Source organism: Argentina silus, assembly GCF_951799395.1.
Source record: "Argentina silus genome assembly, chromosome: 2".
NCBI classification, from domain to species: Eukaryota; Metazoa; Chordata; class Actinopteri; order Argentiniformes; family Argentinidae; genus Argentina; species Argentina silus.
Genome location: NC_139656.1, coordinates 24,551,340 through 24,571,707, shown reverse-complemented (window position 1 = coordinate 24,571,707; position 20,368 = coordinate 24,551,340). Strand labels below are relative to the sequence as shown.

General features: G+C 38.7%; 2 protein-coding genes and 1 pseudogene across 3 annotated transcripts; 1 reads left to right on the top strand and 2 right to left on the bottom strand.

Moving 5' to 3' along the window:
* Positions 1 to 5,026: 5,026 nt before the first annotated feature.
* LOC310801268 (trace amine-associated receptor 13c-like) lies at positions 5,027 to 5,944 on the bottom strand (the record flags this gene model as incomplete). Its single annotated transcript, XM_083665262.1, has 1 exon — positions 5,027 to 5,944. The coding sequence occupies one exon, from the start codon at positions 5,942 to 5,944 to the stop codon at positions 5,027 to 5,029; it is 918 nt and encodes a 305-aa protein (XP_083521388.1).
* Positions 5,945 to 8,821: 2,877 nt separating this feature from the next.
* LOC310801267 (trace amine-associated receptor 1-like) lies at positions 8,822 to 11,134 on the bottom strand (annotated as a pseudogene). The gene is made up of 2 exons: positions 11,086 to 11,134; positions 8,822 to 9,682 (listed from the first exon to the last, which is right to left on the bottom strand). The product of its transcript is annotated as a trace amine-associated receptor 1-like (transcript).
* Positions 11,135 to 16,399: 5,265 nt separating this feature from the next.
* LOC310801266 (trace amine-associated receptor 13c-like) lies at positions 16,400 to 17,447 on the top strand (the record flags this gene model as incomplete). The annotated part of the gene is made up of 2 exons (XM_083665261.1): positions 16,400 to 17,221; positions 17,436 to 17,447. 2 exons carry the CDS (start codon positions 16,400 to 16,402, stop codon positions 17,445 to 17,447), a joined length of 834 nt encoding a protein of 277 aa, XP_083521387.1.
* Between the last annotated feature and the right edge of the window lie 2,921 nt (positions 17,448 to 20,368).

The window sequence follows — 20,368 nt, the reverse complement described above, 5'->3', positions numbered from 1 at the left end:
TGTTTTCATTTGTTCATGATTAATTATCCCCCCCAATTAAATGAGAAAGATAACGTTATAGCTTTGTGAAGGAAAATGAAAATGGGTTTAATCTCTCCGTAATGTTTCTGTGTTCCATTCTATGTTCCACTCTGTTTGTATTAGCCAGAGCTCCCTATGCTCTGGTAATAACCTAACAAGGTGGAATTTGGCCTTATTTTGCAAACAGAAGTTCACTTCATTTTCAGGGACTGAATGACTCCACAACATACCTACATGTGCCTCTAATCACATCCAGCCTAATGACATGAATCCCACAATGCAACCAAATGCTCCACACGTCTTCCGTGTAATAACTGAAGCCACAATGTCTGTGTTAACCACTGACCGTTGCACCTTGGAGAATGTGATTGGAAGTGCTTTAACAGCTTTATAATGCCACTGTAAATACTTCCATATTACTGAATCATTTGGCCTACATGCAGCGGAGAGTAGAGCGGCCTGCATAGAGGGCAAAACACAACCACAGCCATCAGATAGCTCAACACCTTTTCATCGGGGCCCTGCTTTTATGTGTAATTACAGTATGTTCAGTGCAGTGGAGAGTACCCGGTGCTTAAGTAGAGTACCTGCCTTAGGTGCCTAAGTGCCTCTGCATTAGCCGTCTCTGTCCTCTCATTCACTATCAATAACGTAGCGAAAGAGCTGAATGGCCAATCGAAAAGCTTTTTACATTATAATGCACTGCTTGCCAATTACAGGAGGATAGAAGAGCACAGCAACTAATATAAACAATGGGCCGGCTTCATTTAACAGAATGATAGAGACAAGCTATTATCACCCCCAGAGAGATGACCACCCGTCTTTTAATCAGTGCTTTTTAATCAGTGCTCGCTTTCTCTCTCTTTCTCTGTCTCTGTCTCTGTCTCTGTCTCTGTCTCTGTCTCTGTCTCTGTCTCTCTCTCTCTCTCTCTCTCTCTCTCTCACTCTCTCTCTCATCCCACTGCATCTATCAGTCACACCACGTGGAAAGCCCTTCACATGTAACGCCAACGTGAACAGTGGCATCCCGTCAAAGTCACTGACGATCAGCTAATGGTGGATTCTACTGAGAACTTTACATTTCAAATTACATTTCATTTGGGATCCGACTACTGTACTGTAGATTGTTTAGCAGCGAAGGACAGATTCATCATAGAGGAAAAATCTACACTTCCTTGTGTGACACACCTCCATCTACCTCGTTGGGGTGTGGCCCCTCCATCCTCCTAGAAGCTCTGTCACAATCCCAAACCTCCACTGGCGATTCTGTTGCACACAAGGACCAACTGAGTTCTTTCCTCATACTCGATAAGGACAGGGAAGGAAGTTATTCCACTGACGACAGTTTATGCTGTTACGCACTAGATGGATGCCTTACCTGTCCTGCACCTGTCAATACAATGCTCTTAACATAAATGAATAATGACCATACAGCGCCTCCAACCATAGTACGTACCTCCGCCTTAGACGTCCTCAAACTAACATTACTCTCCAACAGTCGCAGTGCACGATGGTGAGATAGGGATACTGAGCTAGGTACGGTAACAGCAGAGATGGAGAGAGGAAAAGAGTTAAGACATGAGATCATCCCACCTTATCTCGCCTGCATTTTCCTGCGCTCGGTCTCTCTTTTATGTAAGCTACCGACAAAATACTGCCTTTGCTGCCCATGCACAACCTTATTGCAGAGCGAGCGAGAGAGAGAGAGAGAGAGAGAGAGAGAGAGAGAGAGAGAGAGAGAGAGAGAGAGAGAGCGAGAGCGAGAGAGAGAGTGAGATCCTGCCAGCGGTGAAGGAGAGGAGGAGAGGGTAGAGAGAAGAGGGATTATTAGTTCATGCGATCTTGTATTACGGGCTCTGCTCCCTTGTTTACCTGATGCACACATAGAAGCTATTTTTCTGTTGCTTTATTGAAGGGATCTTACATGACTTAGACTTTTAGCATTAGGGAGTTCCTGGTCATTTATGTTTCCACCCACTTTTGCCACCTGGTGTTAAATGTTCAAGAAAGATCAGCTCATCCTTTTACTGATGGAGGAAGTTCAAATGGCTTTTGGGCTGCACATGGCTCTGCAGCCAGATATTAAATAATGTTTCAGATTTTATTTAGTTTCAGAAATTAAAATGGAAAAATCTCTTGAGACACTGGTATACACCACTCATATACGTATACAATGCTACTGTAACAAACCGGTAGGCTTATATACATTTTTATATACCGTGTTGCGTAATTGTAATAAGTGTGACTGTTACCTAACAGATTGTGCTGTGTTGATTAGGTAATGCTGCAATTAGATAAACATCCCTCAAACTGTACAGAGTAGATTTAAGTGATTTAACTTGTCTAACTGGTTTCACATAGTATTTCCTTTCTTACAGGAAAGCTGGCCAAAACAACATGCCAATCAATACCTCCATTATAAATGGTTATAAGCCACAAAGGATCCCAGAACTCATATCAATTATTAACATCCCACAGGCAGTCATAATTCCATCTAATAAACTTCAGGCTATTCATAGATTTATGGAGGCAGTCAAGGCAGACATCATATCTGATAATGACCATCACCGAACCATCAAGCCAAGCTTTCCTGGACAGGGGCACTTTACTGATGACGGATGGATGGATGTCAATAGGACATCTGCCTGTTTGTGTCTCACATCCTCCAAGGCTCCAAGGGTTGTCTCTGTCTCTGTCAAACATAATCAGTCGACAGCCTACCTGCACTTAAACACAACTCCTCCATTGGGGGCCAACTCCTCCATTAGTGGCCAGATACAGTTACTGTATCCTCTACTGTTAATAAGAAAAAAAAAAGAAAAACAAAGAAAAGAAAAAAGTAATCCTTCTGTCTTCTAGCATTGTGACTGCCAAGGGCACTTGGTCCTAGCATAGATTTTTTCTTATGATGACTGATGTATAGATGATTCATTTACTTTAGACAAATGTACATGTTGTAAGTCGCTTTGGATAAAAGCGTCAGCTGAATGTCAAAAATGTAAATGTAAATCCTGTTGGTGTCTGTAATGTATAACATGACAGATGAGCCACCAAAATGAGTTTTAAACCACATCATTAAATTGTAACATTTTTTCTACAGGTACAACTTCATATACTGTTGCACGACATCATAACAGAGTTGAATCGATGCAAACTTCAGTTTATTTTATACGTATTTGTTATTTTATTTAGTTTACAATACCCATGTATTCTAACAGTGTGTTCATATGGAGAGGTTGATCCTCTCTCATTAGCATTAGGAAGGCATGGCCAGACCGGTGCTGCCAAGCGGAGGTGGAGGGTGGGGTTGAGCAGGGGGGACTCCATCAGCCTAATGAAGGCCACGCACACCGTAGACACTGGGCACTCTGCAGAATTACACCGGAGAAAAGAATCACTGAGGAGGGTCAGGGCCAATTGATTGGACAGCCATGCTGCTGCCAGAATGAGGTGGTAAACATTGATAATAGTTTAACAGTGTTACAGGCACCAGGAATTTGTCTGTTTCAAACACATCCTCAGACAAATACATTTGCAATGATTAGACCTTGCATGTAGAGCTGCACAAAAACAAGAGAGGACAAAGACGACAGAAGGAAAGTGAAGGTCACTTTTAGCCAAATTCCCGAAGGCTTTAAAGCATGGGCGTTTTATTTCAAAATGAGTAACCCACCTTGTTAGCATGGTGTACTAGTCACTTTATTGCTCGTTCAGATTGTATGGTTTTATGCATTTCTTAATTTATATTTTCCTTTAATGACTTTAAGCCTTTTTAATAGGCTATGTGAAGTGTGTTGACATCATTTAATTTACTTTGAGTTGTATGTTTTATTCAAAGGTGGGAAATTCCATTTACTGAATTACTGTTTGTAATCCAACAAAGGGTTAAAGGGACAGTCCACTCCAAAATCAAAAGTTTGTTCTCTGCAGCCCTCAAAAGTAGTCTACATCCCACGTCAACTATTGAGTATCCAGCTCTATGTCTCAATTAATGACCAAAAAACATGTTTTACGTGAGAAGTTATGGCTTTGAATCCTAAGCATCATGCCCAGTGGTGAACATGTTGTTTGAAGTAGACCAACATACAATTCTAGAGCAGGTATCAAAGATGTATGATGGAGAACCTTGTTGGTGCACAGGTGAAGTTGCGGGTGGTGTTGCTCATTCTGAATTCCCTGTCTTTTGCGGCTTCTGACAAGCCATAGCTTCTTATATTGCAATTATTTTTTAATTCAGTGCCAACTATGTAGATTCATATTTGACATGCCTTTTTCTGCTAGAGGGCTTGTGAGGCCATCTCTTTTTCTACAAAATAATTTCAAAGTAAATCTCTACTTTGAAACTTTAATCCAGCTTTACTAAGTAAATCACATGTATGTCATTCAAATACATTACAACACAACAATCCAACAACACAATACTTTCACTCATCAAAACAGTGAGCCACTAGAAGGCCATTATCTGTTTTCTATGCAATGATTAATAAAAAAACAAACATTTATGTCAATGTATGTATGTATGTATGTATGTATGTATGTATGTATGTATGTATGTATGTACATGCTCTATTATGTTAGTGTGTTAATTGAGGATCTCCTTGGTGAAAGATGTGATGGTTTCTTCTAATATTGTGGTTTTATATGATGTATTGATTTCTGTATTGAACTGTGTTGTATTTTCAGACCATATATACTGCAAAATGTATGCACTCACTGCAATGTAAGTCACTATGGATAAAAGCATCAACTAAATGGCATATATTATGTGTTGCTTTGTTATTGTGTAAATATGTAAAAATGTGTGTTTCCCCAGTATAAATAATGGTTAAATACAATGATATCACACATTATATTATTCTTATCAAGGGACAATAGCTTTCTGTGTCCATTTAAAACACACAGCACACAGAAACAGTAACAGGCAGACAGGCTGTGGCTATTAATGCTCACCCTTGGCAAACAGAGTAAAAAAAAAGCCAAGGTGTAAAGCATCTACAAGTAGCATCTAAACATTTTCTGGAAAGAGATTTATGAACGAGGATGAGGGTGACAAGATCCGTAAGGTTAAGATGTGTTTCACCGAAGTTTTAAACCATGGATAAAACAAAGCATATATGAGAGGATTCAGACAAGAATTGATGTATACAATCCAGGAGAGAAATGCAATGATGACCGATGGATGTGTCAAAGTTTCCTCTGAAAGTGAGCACACATAATGTGTTATCCAACAGACAAGGTACACTAGCACCACAATCCCAAGTGTTTTTGTTGCCTTCCTTTCTGACCTCTTTGAAAGCTCAGCTCCAGCATCAGACTTGATCCTGTTTGTGATACTGTTGATAACTTTTGCTTGGCTCCTTGCCACTTCAAAAATCTTCATGTATAAACATATCATTGCAGAACACGGAACAACAAAAGAGACAAAAAGGTCAATGATGCCCCATGTAAAACTAACAACTAGTACACACTCTCCATGGCAAGTCATGTGTGCCTGATTAATATACCAGTTTCTATTACAGTAGAGTAAAACAACATTATAGACCAAAGAATAAGACCAGATTAAGAATATGAAAAACAAGGTGTTACCTATAGTTATTTTACAGTGGTAGAGTAAAGGGTCACATACTGCAACATATCGGTCAATGGCTATCATTACCAAATTGTATAGAGACGCAAAAATGACACTGAAAACAGTCCCTTGGAAAATGGAACACATTGTTTCACCAAAATACCAGCATGACTCAATTAACTTAATGCCTTCAATAGGTATCACAATGATCCCAACCAAGAAATCTGCCACGGCCAGAGAGAGGATGAGGAGGTTGGTTGGAGTGTGGAGCTGCTTGTAGTGTGATATTGAGATGATCACCAGCAGGTTCACAAACACTGTGAATACTGACACTGAAAAGAAAAACATATACATGAGGATATATTCGCTTCTGGATCGCGCCTCCTTAACACAAGACAAATTGTGACGAGGAAAACAGTATTCAATGTCTTGATAATTGTCCATATCGGTGAAATTCATTGACAAAGACAGTAAAAGCTTTCTCTTGTTGTAGATGCACCAGTGTCTCTTCATCCCACTTACAACCTCAACTGTGGAGAGAAGATTTATTTATATCTGAGTTAGATACAAGTCCTGTATGTGGGGGAGTGTACATTACACCTTGGCCCTCCTCTACTCTTTAAAAAAAATCAGAAATAGGCCTACTGTAGCTACACACAGATATGGTGTCCTACTGTAATAATTAAGATCAGAGCACCACCATGTGGTGTATTGGTACTATAGTTTTGAAATGGGCTGAACCAAGCAGTGACTGTCTTTGGTGATCCCTGTTGATCCCTGCCAAAAACATGTACTCTACATGGACTTTCAGATGCTGACTGACATTGGCACTGGGACTGCACTTGAAACTATTGTAAAGTGAGAAAATATAGTTCAGCACCCTAAACCCTAACCCTAACCCAAAACATTTGAGCATACATGGCTAAAAGTAACAATTTAGTGAAATCTTCCTACCCCTGACAACTCCTTTGCATACCTAAACCTTAACCATACAATTTGAACTTATTTTGATAAACATTTAAATATTGTACATTTAAAAAATAAAAAAAAGCATTATCCAGTGTGCTGATATTACGTATAAAACTATACATTATTGTGAGATGATTTTATGCTTTTTGATGCATAGATCTTTTTCATTTTTATCTTATTTTTGACATTTTAATATTTATTTTTATCAAATGCATTTGCATTAAATAGCACATCTTGTGCATGTAATGCACACAACTAGATTGTTTCCGTATACTAGGCACACATCACAATATCTAAGTCTATTTGGTTGGATGGAATTGGCCTCTTCATTTTTACCCAAAAGCTGTTATGTGGTGGGTGGAGGTGGGTGAAGGAATTGCAATGGTTCTATTCAATTGTAATGGCCACTCATTTACATACAATTTGTTTTATTTTGTATATGGCACAACTGTTTGATTCATTGCACATACATGATAACCACAATTTATGTAAAACCACAGCCACAAATGCAGACTTTGATAAGTTTTCCCAAATTACTGTATTAATCATATTATCTATGAACATCCAAATAACAATATATTTAATACATACCACAACCTTGCATACAACAATAGTTGACTTACAGTAGATCTGCACAGTGCAACAACAAGTAATTGTAAAGGCATATGGTAAAGTTTTGAATCTGCTCCCAATGTAAACTCTGATGACTAAAAAGTATAATTTTTCCATTCGTTATCGAGTGTAAATATGCATATAAAGCAACATTGAACATGTGATCACAATGTTTGCCTAATCCATGCAGTTTAAAATGAAATAATCATTCCATTCCTATTATGTGTCAATTCAATGATAGTCTAAAGGTTCAATGAAAATAAAATTGTATTTTCTTTCATAAAATCCATTCTAGCCTTTCTCCTGTGTTCATCATCCCCCCCTTAATATAGTGTTCGTGGCCAAATGTGGCCGGTCTGTTTTACCTGCTCTTATATTAACACAAAAACCATAAATCATCACCAAATTGTGTTTAACACCTTTTTAAGCTGTGAAACAATGTCTTCAGCTAGTGGTTAACATGAGTAACTGCAGTGAATATACAAAGAACAGACACTGAAAATGTATCTACATTTCTATGTATTTTTTCCTATTGTATGTATGTATTTTTACATTTAATTACCCATTCATTTCCTATGGCGGTCATTTTAGACCCGGAACCCCACAGGTGTGACAAAGTTGACTAAACCACTCAAAATTCAATGAAAGTGGTGATCAGCAATGTTATATAGTCAAATGCCTAGTGTGGAGGAAAACATGAAATCTTGAGGCAATCAGATGAAACACACAATATTTATGAAAAGTTGTAAATCAGTCAGATTTGACCCGAACACAAGAGGAAGGCTAGGGACATGTTTGAGAATTAGCACAGACCACAGTATGGAGCAATATATCAGATGATTGTGTCAATGTGTCAGTGTGTTTATATTGTAACTATACCTATACAAATAGACAAACCACAAATAAATAAACAGATAGGGTACAACCATATTAAAGTTACACAGGAAGAATAATTTATCGGGTCCATATCAATCCTTTGGGTCATTTGAACAATTTTAGAGAGTACTGTATGTTTTTGGGAAATGTGTTCTTCATAACATGTTCCTTTAAAACATTTTTTTTTTCGACAGGAATCTGGAATCATACAGTACACTGTTTTTAGAGGTGGATCAGCTTTGAAATGAGCAGATAGATTTTAAGTTCTTTCAGATAGCAGTAGTTGCATCATGTCTAGTCCCTTGTTTTTTTATCCCTAGCCCAACTCTCCCCTAAATGGAGGACATGAAAGTAAAATATTAATTATACTTCTACTTACAGCCATTTATCATTCCATGGTAAGATACCTAAAATACATATACACAGACACCTATAAACACATACAGTATAGAGGCATATAGTTACTACTGGATAGTACTGGATTTATAACTATATCGGTTCATCAATTATTTATTCTAATTCTAATTCTGCTCCCACAAATTAGCTCACCTTATATATACTGTCAGTTGCCTCCTATGACAGTTTATTCAGGGGGAATATTTGATTTATGATATGAAATCATAAGAAAAAAACTATGACAAGCAGTAGTGTTCTGTAACATTCTGAACCCTGATTTAACGTTCCAACAAACAGAATTGGGTATTTAACATTGACAAAATGTCATACAATTTAAGCATTTTCTGGAAGGAGATTGGACGAGGGTGTCAAGATTCGTCATGTTAAGATGTGTTTCGCTGATGTCTTAAACCATGGATAAAACAAAGCATATATAAGAGGATTCAGACAGGAATTGATGTACAAAACCCAGGAGAGAAATGCAATGATGACCGATGGATTTGTCAGGGACTCTTCCGTGTGTACACACACACAGTGTGTTATCCAACAGACCAGGAACACCAGTAACACAATCCCAAGTGTTTTTGTTGCCTTCCTTTCTGACCTCTTTGAAAGCTCAACTCCAGCATCAGACTTGATCCTGTTTGTTACAGTAAAAATAGCTTGTGCTTGGCTTCTTGCCGCTTTGAAAATCTTCATGTATAAACATATCATAAAAGAACACGGAACAACAAAAGAGACAAAAAGGTCAATGATGCCCCATGTAAAACTAACAACTAGTACACACACTCTCCATGGCAAGTCATGTGTGCCCGTTTAATATACCAATTTCCATTTCCACTGTTTTATATTACATTAGAGTAAAACAACATTATAGACCAAAGAATAAGACCAGATTAAGAATATAAAAAACAAGGTGTTACCTATAGTTATTTTAGAGTGGTAGAGTAAAGGGTCACATGCTGCAACATATCGGTCAATGGCTATCATTACCAAATTGTATAGAGACGCAAAAATGACACTGAAAACAGTCCCTTGGAAAATGGAACACATTGTTTCACCAAAATAACAGCATGACTCAATTAACTTGATGTCTTCAATAGGTATCACAATGATCCCAACCAAGAAATCTGACACGGCCAGAGAGAGGATGAAGAGGTTGGTTGGAGTGTGGAGCTGTTGGGTATTGTGATATTGAGATGTTCACCAGCAGGTTCACAAACACTGTGAATACTGACACTGAAAAGAAAAACATATACATGAGGATATACATTCACTTTATTAGGCACACCTGTTCAACTGCTCGTAAACGCAAATATCTAATCAGCCAATCACATGGCAGCAACTCAATGCATTTAGGCATGTAGACATGGTCAAGACGACCTGCTGAAGTTCAAACCGAGCATCAGAATGGGAAAGAAAGGTTATTTAAGTGACTTTGAACATGACATGGTTGTTGGTGCCAGACAGGCTGGTCTGAGTATTTCAGAAACTGCTGATCTACTGGGATTTTCACGCACAACCATCTCTAGGGTTTACAGAGAATGGTCCAAAAAGAGAAAATATCCAGTGACAATTGAAGAATTGACAATAAAGCCACTTTGACTTTGACTTTGACTTTGACAACACATCGAACCTTGAAGCCGATGGGCTACAGCAGCAGAAGACCACACCAGGTGCCACTCCTGTCAGCTAAGAACAGGAAACTTAGGCTACAATTCGCACAGGCTCACCAAAATTGGACAATAGAAGTTTGGAAAAACGTTGCCTGGTCTGATGAGTCTCGATTTCTGCTGCGACATTCAGATGGTAGGGTCAGAATTTGGCGTAAACAACATGAAAGCATGGATCCATCCTGCATTGTATCAACGGTTCAGGCTGGTGGTGGTGGTGTAATGGTGTGGGGGATATTTTCTTGGCACACTTTGGGCCCCTTAGTACCAATTGAGCATTGTTTAAATGCCACAGCCTACCTGAGTATTGTTGCTGACCATGTCCATCCCTTTATGACCACAGTGTACCCATCTTCTGATGGGTACTTCCAGCAGGATAACGTACCATGTCACAAAGCTCACATCATCTCAAACTGGTTTCTTGGACATGACAATGAGTTCACTGTACTCCAATGGCCTCCACAGTCATCAGATCTCAATCCAATAGAGCACCTTTGGGATGTGGTGGAACGGGATCATGGATGTGCAGCCGACAAATCTGTCGTGCAGCCGACAAATCTGCAGCAACTGCGTGATGCTATCATGTCAATATGGATCAAAATCTCTGAGGAATGTTTCCAGCACCTTGTGGAATCTATGCCACAAAGAATTAAGGCAGTTCTGAAGGCAAAAGGGGGTCCAACCCGGTACTAGCAAGGTGTACCTAATAAAGTGGCCAGGGAGTGTATTCACTTCTGGATCGTGCCTCCTTAACACAAGACACGTTGTGACAAGGAAAACAGTATTGAATGTCTTGATAATTCTCCATGTCAGTGAACACCATTGGAGAACAAAGTGTAAAGTGAAAGTGTTCTTCTTCTTATTGAAGATGCACCAAGTGTGTCTTTATTTCATTTGCATCCTCAACACTGCAGAGTAGTGTTATTTATATCTGAATTGGAGATAGCTATGGTGGGGAGGGTACTGTACACATTCGTTTCCGGGCCTCCATCCGGTCTCCCTCTGCACTCAGGGACATCTGGATCAGACCAATGACAGAATAAATCTACAACAGGACTGGTCATTTAATACTATTGGCACAACCATACATCATTGTAGTGGCTCCATAGGGTTCCCTAACCATGTTCCTAGTAACTGCTTACTGCAAATTCACATGTACAGCATGGACATCCCACATGTTCATGCTGAATAGACAGTGATAGGATAGACACTGTAGCAAAGCCATATCGTTAAACGTTTGATTTAAACGCTTTACATGAAAGTGTTAGTATTACTGTGTAGCTGTTATTGTACAGTTTAAGTTGTCGTGTACAGGAACATAAATGTAATTACTAATTTCTATACAGCAATAATGTTAGTCCTCACCCTGACCCTAGACATAAGCCTAAGTACAGTGTACAATACTTGTTACCCTGTACTTACAATACTGTAGATAAAGACGGGCGGACAAATGCAAGATAGGCTATTCTTCTGAAAGCAGTCCAGTATACCTTCGAAGAGTAAGTATTAGGCTGTTCTTCTGAAAGCAGTCCAGTATACCTTCGAAGAGTAAGTATTAGGCTGTTCTTCTGAAAGCAGTCCAGTATACCTTCGAAGAGTAAGTATTAGGCTGTTCGAGAGAAGGTGTGAATCCTAAAAAAACAAGCCCATGAGCTCTGTAATGTAACGTTTTATTCAGGGTGCCTCCTTAGGCAGTGGTTGCATAGTCAGCAAGTGTTGATTGTGAGAAGTTAAAGGGTTGATGTCGACATGAAGAACAGAGTTGCTTAAGTGCTAGATGGTTTTCTGAAGTACTGACAAATGGTCACTTGTAAAGTGCTCCATAGACCTGAACTCTCTATCTGCAACATAATATTTATCAAGTATTTTTCATAAAATGTCATTCTGTCCAGGGTATGACCTTAACCTTAACCCCCCCCCCCCCCCCCCCACCCCACACACACACACACACACACGCAATAGAGACAGGTGAGGGAAATCATTATATCATTGTGTGCGTGTTTATTTCTTGTGCTTCCAACACCTTTAATTGGTAGAATGCCTATGAGGATTAGAAGTCATTACAGCCTTGCATACAGGTGATAACAGGACCCTCCGGTATGAGAGACGTAAACATCACGTAAATATGTCATCCAAGAGGACTGGGTGTTTGACACCTTTAATTGGCAGAGTATTTATGATAGTTTTTACCTCATTATTACAGACCCGTAATGGCACTGTCTGGAATAGCAAAAAAGAACATCATCAAAGAAGACAACATCCAAATCAGAAAAAAACACCATCAAAGGGGTATTGCAAGATGAGTCACAGAGGATGATCAAGTCTAAACAAAGGGCCATGTTTTGGTCAACAACAGACTAGGGTATTACTCACAAGGCCTGAAATTAGGAGGCTATCCAAAAAACAGACAAATGCATTTAGATACTATTGCGAAATGTACATAACTCTTGTTTTTGGGGATCCATGCTTTCATGTTGGTTACGCCAAATTCTTACCCTACCATCTGAATGTCGCAGCAGACATATCTCAGTTATTTAAAGACATAGCCTGTCATTTTTAAATCATCAATACAAAAATTCAACATCTCATTTGTCAATCGTCAGTACAAAAACATACTTTCAATATGAAAGAGACATTACATGATCATCCTAACGATAATATTCTACTCAGCACTGAGGCTGAGAGGAGCACAATCAGATGTCCCCGCTGCCTCTATTGTGCCTCCTTTGTGCCTCCATACCCCAACAGTTACAGGAGCAACAGATTTTCATACTTTTTTATTTTAAATGTACTTACATATATGATAGGTATCTTCCTATAAGCATTTCTAAATGAGAAATGTATTTGTATTGTAGTTAACGTATTTTGAGAATTATGGATCTGCAAATTGTGTATCAAAGCATGATTTGAGAAGGTGCTATGTTGTCCTCTTGGCGGAAGGGGGATGGAACTACAAGAGAAAAAAGTCACAAATTCCTCAGGTAGCTCAGAAGGAAATGTGTCTGTGAGCAATAGGTTGTCACAGTAATACACAGTAATCATCTTCCAATCATATTCTTTATTAGTCTATCAGCTCCCACCTCTGAACTTGGTACACACACCCTGTGGCCTTTTGTCCTAAATTACTGCTGGTGCATCATCTTCGGTGGCCATTTCATAGCCTTCACTTGACAAGGTGTGAAATGAATATGCTGTAATCAGGCCCAGCCCCGAATCTTGGGGGCCCTAGGCGGGATCTTAGCTTGGGGCCACCCCAACACCCACCCACCCCCCATGCTCCAAATGCAGGACCATGTCCCAAACCATAGCCTTGTAATTTGCCAAAACACCAGGGAGCCAGGGTGGCAGATTCTCGATCTATTACTGTCTTGGTCATGGCCTAACCCAACTCTGCTAAAAACGGATGTCTGGTCCTATCCAGCACTGACAACCATGTTTCCTGTACCTCCCTGTCTTGTAAGAAACATATCTTTTACATCCTGTCTTGCACTTGGTTTCAATGATCAGCAGTGCCCAAGGTATGACATTCAATGAAAGTAGCATTACATGATTTGAAGCTATGTAGGGCTTAATTTATATTTGTCCTATGACAACAATGGAGGAAAATTTGTTCTAAGTTGAACAGTTGCAAATTAGTTATAAGTTGTACAGTTGTAATTACCTCATTATGGTATTCATAACTCATAGCCCATTCATCAAAATCAAGGGACTGACAGACTGTGGTTTTACTAAAAAAGATTTCCACTGATTTTATTTTGTTTAATAGTTGTAATAGACCAAAACTGTACACAACCCAAACCCATTCGTGATCAGGCCCTCGCATCCCCTGTGAATAATGATGCAATCTTTTAGAATGACCATGATATCATAGTAAAGTTGTTTACTGTATGTGTCAGTAACTGACACCAGAGGACCCCATTAGCATTTGTCAAACTGTTAATGATCTATGCCAAACTAGTCAATTAAAGGTGTTGGCCAAACACGCACGCACGCACGCACGCACGCACCTAATGACCTCAAATTAATTCTGTTTGGTTGGAAGTGACTTTGAGGTACTTTGGCCTCAAATGTACAATTGTTTGTTCCCCTGTCATTCCCATTGTTTTCTTTGCTAGAGTTAACTTAGAGTGTGTGTGTCTGTGTGTGTGTGTGTGTGTGTGTGTGTGTGTGTGTGTGTGTGTGTGTGTGTGAGTGTGCCTGTGAACAGTGGGACTGCTGTTTAGAGAGGAGTGTTTATCTTATGGTCAAAATTCTGATTAAACAGCCACTTGAACATTATTTAAATTGTTTGAAGAAATGGAGAAACATAATGTATACATAATATACAGTCATGAGAAAAAGTTAGGACACCCCCCAAAATATTAAGTTATTCTCTTACAAATATGGACATATCAATATGTTATCTTCTTTCTAACAATGTCTATAGATAAAGGGGATGTAATTGAACAAAAAACTATGAAAATGTAACTTTGTAATCATTTATTTAACGAAAAATTAACAATAATGCCAATTCCTACTGAGGAAAAAGTTAGGACACCCTATGCCCTAATAGCTAGTATTGCCCCCCTTGGCTGAAATAACCTCAATTAGACGTTTCTTATAACTGTCTACAGGTCTCTGACATCAATTGGGAGAAAGTTTTTCCCACTCCTCCTTGCAGAATTCTTTCAGCTGTGTGATGTTCGAGGGGTGTCTTGCATGCACAGCCAGTTTCAAATCAATCCACAGCATCTCAATAAGATTAAGATCCGGGCTTTGACTTGACCATTCCAGAACTCTCAATTTATTTTTCTTGAGTCATTCCTTGGTAGATTTACTGGAATGTTTTGGGTCATTGTCATGTTGCATGGTCCACATCTGCTTCAGCTTCAACTTTCGAACAGATGGTCTCACATTTTCCTCAAGCACCCTCTGATACAATACAAAATTCATAGTGGATTCTATGATGGTGAGCTGACCAGGCCCTGCTGCAGAAAAGCAGCCCCAAACCATGACATTTCCACCCCCATGCTTCACAGTTGGTATGAGGTTCTTGTTCTCAAATGCTGTCTTGGTTTTGCGCCAAACATGTCTACTCTTACTGTGCCCAAATAGTTCAACTTTGGATTCATCTGTCCAAAGCACATTGTTCCAGAAGTTCTGGTCTTTCTCTAGGTGTTCTCTGGCAAACTTTAGTCTTGCCCTGATGTTTTTTTTTGACAGCAGGGGTTTCCTCCTTGCACACCTCCCATGTAATGCAAACTTGTTCAGTCTCTTTCTTATGGTGGATGCATGTACTTTGACATCAATTGTGGCAAGAGATACCTGTAGGTCTCGTGATGACATTCTGGGATTGTTGGAGACTTCTTTAAGCATCTTTCGGTCAGCTCTTAGGCTGAACTTGCTTGGGCGGCCTGACCTGGCCATGTTGGTGGTGGTTTTAAATGTTCTCCACTTGTAAATTATTTTCCGGACAGTGGAATGGCCAATTTCGAATAGTTTGGAGATCTTTTTATATCCCTTCCCAGACTCATATGCATCTACAATTTTTCTTCTGAAGGCCTCAGAGAGCTCTTTTGATCTCGCCATGGTGATGCAACTCACTTCAACAATCAAGAGCAAACCAAACTAAATATCTGAGGTTTAAATAGGACAGGCTCCTCCAAAATCCTCTGTAACGATGTTCTAATCATTTGCACCTGATGTGGTGCTCTTTATTATAATTTTAGGCATTTTAAGTGGAACTAAATGTAGGGGTGTCCTAACTTTTTCCTCACAAGAAGATTGCATTTCTATTAATTACATTTTACCAATAATTTTTTAAATAATTTGTTTCAGTTGTATTTGTTTAGTTATATTACCTCAATTTTTCAATATTGTTCAAATGAATATCAAATGTCCATATGTTTGAATATGTTGAAGAAGACAAAGGTTTTCATAGGGTGTCCTAATTTTTTCTCATGACTGTATGTTGTTTTCCAGACCAAAATTCATCTTGCAGAAAGGATTTGCAATCTACACCTGATTATTTCATACTCCATACATGTTCTTCTCATTATTGTCAGCACTGACAGTTTTGTGTGTGTGTGTGTGTGTGTGTGTGTGTGTGTGTGTGTGTGTGTGTGTGTGTGTGTGTGTGTGTGTGTGTGTGTGTGTGTGCGTGCGTGTGTCCGTGTGTCCGTGTGCACATGTGTGCACAGTGGGACTGGTGTGAGAGGAGTGTTTATCTTTTGGACAGAGATAAATAAAGAGGCAATGTTCAGTTTGTCAGAAGGGCCGTTCACAATTTGGATCTAAGAAAATAATGAAGGAAAATAAAGATATAATTTGTTTTCCATACCAAAATTCCTCTTGCAGAAAGGATTTGCAATCTACACCTGATTATTTCATACTCTACATGTTCTTCTCATTATTGTCAGCACTGACAGTTTTTTTGAACCTGCTAGTGATCATGTCCATCTCTCTCTTCAAGCAGCTCCTCACTCCAACCAACCTGCTCATCCTCTCTCTGGCTGTATCAGATTTCCTGGTGGGACTGATAGTTATGCCAACGAACGCCATTGCAATCATGGAAACATGCTGGTATTTTGGGAAATATTCCTGTGTTATATTTAACTATTTTGGTTTTCTAACTACATCGTCATCTATTGGCCATTTGGTCTTGATATCTATTGACCGATACGTTGCGGTGTGTGACCCCTTATCATACCACTCTAAAATAACAATGAGCAGAATTCTACTTTTGATATGTATAGCTTGGTCTTCTTCCATCATGTACTCTATTCTACTAGTAAGTAATAGTTTCAGCAATCTAGAGTCAAGAAGTGTGTGTTCTCATGAATGCGCTATTATTTCAGATGTTGGCTGGAAAATCACTGACATAATCATATGTTTTGTTTCCCCTTGCTCTGTTATAATTACACTGTATTTTAAAATATTTGTGGTTGCATTATCACAGTCCAAAAAGATGTCTTCAAGAAAGGCTGTTAGCATTAAATTTGGTATTAAAACTGCACAAGCAAGTCATTCTGAGATAAAAGCAGCAAAAACTCTAGCAATTGTTATTTTCACCTATCTATGCTGTTGGATACCAGCTATCTGTGCTCCTTGGACAGAGTACACCCCAGTGATCATAGCAACCATGTGGATTCTGTATATGAATTCGTGTTTGAATCCACTGATATATGCTTTCTTTTATCCATGGTTTAAAACCTCAGTTAAACACATTTTATCATGAAATGCTACTGTGTTTCTAGTGTCTTTCTAGTGTCAAACTGACGTATACCTGGTTTCTTGAAATGTGTGATTTGTGATTTCTTGGTCTCCACTTTCTACACCAGTTACCAGCATGATATGTTAACATTATCTGTCGGTCTTCCCCCTTATTGGTCAACATCATACTGGCATGAAGGAGGCATATATGCTGCAATGTTTATAGTAATACATTTGCATGTCAGTTAATATTTGTATGAAATAATGAAATCATATTAATTGTTCTGTATGTCACAATACTCAGGATCAACTCACTACAAAGTATAGCAGGGCACTGTTATGTAAATTTATATTGAAACCAAATCAATATCTCTCCCTCACTTTAAATTTTCAAAAAGCATCCTGCATCAAGTCATTGATCGGAATCATGCACTGTTGCTACTGTAAAATTGATGTTTATTCAAATTGTAAAACGTTGTTTTAGTTGTTCTGCGAGTCACTTTTTTCTTTTCCTGTTTAGAGTTACCACCTCCTGTGCATGTCTCTTAACTTGAATTTAATTTTAACTGTCATTTTCCACTTTTCCTGTGAGCCAATACAATACAACTTATCAAATAATTACAACATGTTTTGAAATTGTAATTGCATTAAAAAAAGGCTTCAAATTAAAATTGTCCTCAACCTCTTTGTTTTCCAAATTCATGTGTTTCCAGACCTCTGCAGGCTTTTTAGGTACTTTTTAGCAACTTTTTGTAACCTGATCAACCTTTTTCAAGATGACTAGTGGTTTGCACCTTGCAGTGAAGCCTCTGTAGTTTGGCTGGTGATGTATTCTGTGAATGGTAGTCTCTGACACATTCACAGACTATTTTTTTTTTTTTTTTCTTAATTATGGTGAGCATTCTTTGGTCATCCACTGTGGAAGTCTTCCTTGGCCTACAGCCCGTTTGGGGTTGCTGAGCTCATCAGCGCTCTTCCTTTTTTTAATGTTACAAACTGTTGATTTTGGTAAGCCTAGGTTTTTGGCTATGTTTCTGATTGATTTTTTTGGGTATATTTCAGCCTCATAATGGCTTCCTTGACTTTATTGACATCTCTTTGGTTCTCATGTTGACAGACACCAATAGCAGACTCCAAAGGCAAATGCAAATCCTAGAATGAATACTAGTCATTGACAGCTCTCTTATGCCTGCACAAATGATGCAACGGAATACACCTGACTAACCAGAAACACCTGTCATGACTATGGTGAAACCAATCTGAAAAAAGAAAACACTGAATTAAAGCTGATAATCATTGTACTTTAACGTCACAGTAATTGTGTGATCTCAAATCCAAACTGTTGGAGTATACAGTACACTGTAAAAAAAAAAAAGTTGAGAAAACTCAAATTATCAAGGCAACATGATGCAAGAGATATTTGAGTTCTCTCAACTTATGTGTACTGTTGTTGGCTTTAGATAAAATTTCAAGTAAATTGGACAAGTTCTGCCAACTTGGAACTTCTTGTTTATCTAATTATATTTTTATCCTGATAAGAATGAATTTCTTGCTTTAATGTCATGTATTTCTACCTTCAACACACTCAGTAAATTAGCCAGAATACCTTATATTTTTTGTATTTTCATTTAAAGGAATAGTCACTAAATGTATATACATACTATAATGACCACACAACAATGGAACTTAGCTGAAACCTTGTTTATTGTAAAGTAGAGTCCTGGTCCTCAGCTCTCCTACGAGCTGGTCAAAGAATAAAGCAAAATAGCCAGAGTCTCCAGTGAAGAAAAAAACAAAACAGTTCATCCACACTACAAATCCAAACATTTCTTATTCAACAATTAAAAAGCTTGGAAATAAACCTGTGCAAACTTGCTCAAACTGAACCTCTCAAACCGGTGAAACAGTTGTATCATATATGGCTTCCGTGTTAACATTCACAGCAAAAGCTTAGTTTTCAGAGACCTTATGCGCTGTGAGCATCGAGAACCAAGCTCAAAAAAGATGGTCTGGATTGCTTCAAATGTGTACTTCAACTGGTTTTGGATAATCAATGTTCATGGCATACAGCAGGCCAAAGAGGTATGCCAAGGCAGTTTGAAGGTTTGGTAGGTTGTGTAGTATAATGGCCCCTTCCAAGACAACAGCCATGTCTCGTATTGTTGGTGATGTGGTGGCATCGTCGTCTTCATAGACGGTTAGGATTGCAACATGCACATCTCGGATCACAGCTTCCTCAGGATCAGTGTCCTGAGGAAAAGTCTTTTTAAAGGAAAATAAATTTTACTGATTCTAACTTTATCATTAGTACCCTGCTACTTTTCCCCTTCAGCTTGTGGATGTTTTATAATGTTAGACCCAAAAGTGACCCATCACCAGTTGTTGTTAACAGTTTTTTTTAGTTAATACTATTTATTGCACAAATACACCAGCCAACAACAGTTGCCCCTCAGTAGATAAAAAGAAGACAGTCACTAAAAACTCATTCCACGCACCACACTTATCTGGACTGATGAACTGCAATGATGGCAGGTGTTTTTTGTGCATTTTGGATGAACATCCTGAAAACCATCTCTGGGGGTAAATAAAATATCTTCCACAAAGTGTATTGTGCATAAAATGATTACCGTAAGCTTTGAAATCCTACATTGAGCAGCACTTTCATTTTGCAAGTCTATTTCCTACAGCTACTATTACTTACCAAACACCTAAGGAAAAACTCAAGACGCGTCCTCCCGGACGAAAATGGGCAGGCCTCTCAGTGCTGCTGTTGTTCGTTGAGACACAATCTCCCTTGTCTACAGACAGACACACACACACCCACACACCAATTCATATAGTGCGGCATTAAGGCATATTTCTACAAATCATAGTTATCAAATGTCATCAAGAACTAAAAAGATTGATTACATGGATTTTTACAACCACTTGTCTTAAGTGTTTTTTGGCTGCTGCCAACATTTTTACTGAGAAGAGATGTGTTTACAAGCATGTGTATACTGTAACCTATATGTATCTCCTAGAAATGTTAGGCAAAGGAGCACTTGATATTTGGCTTTGG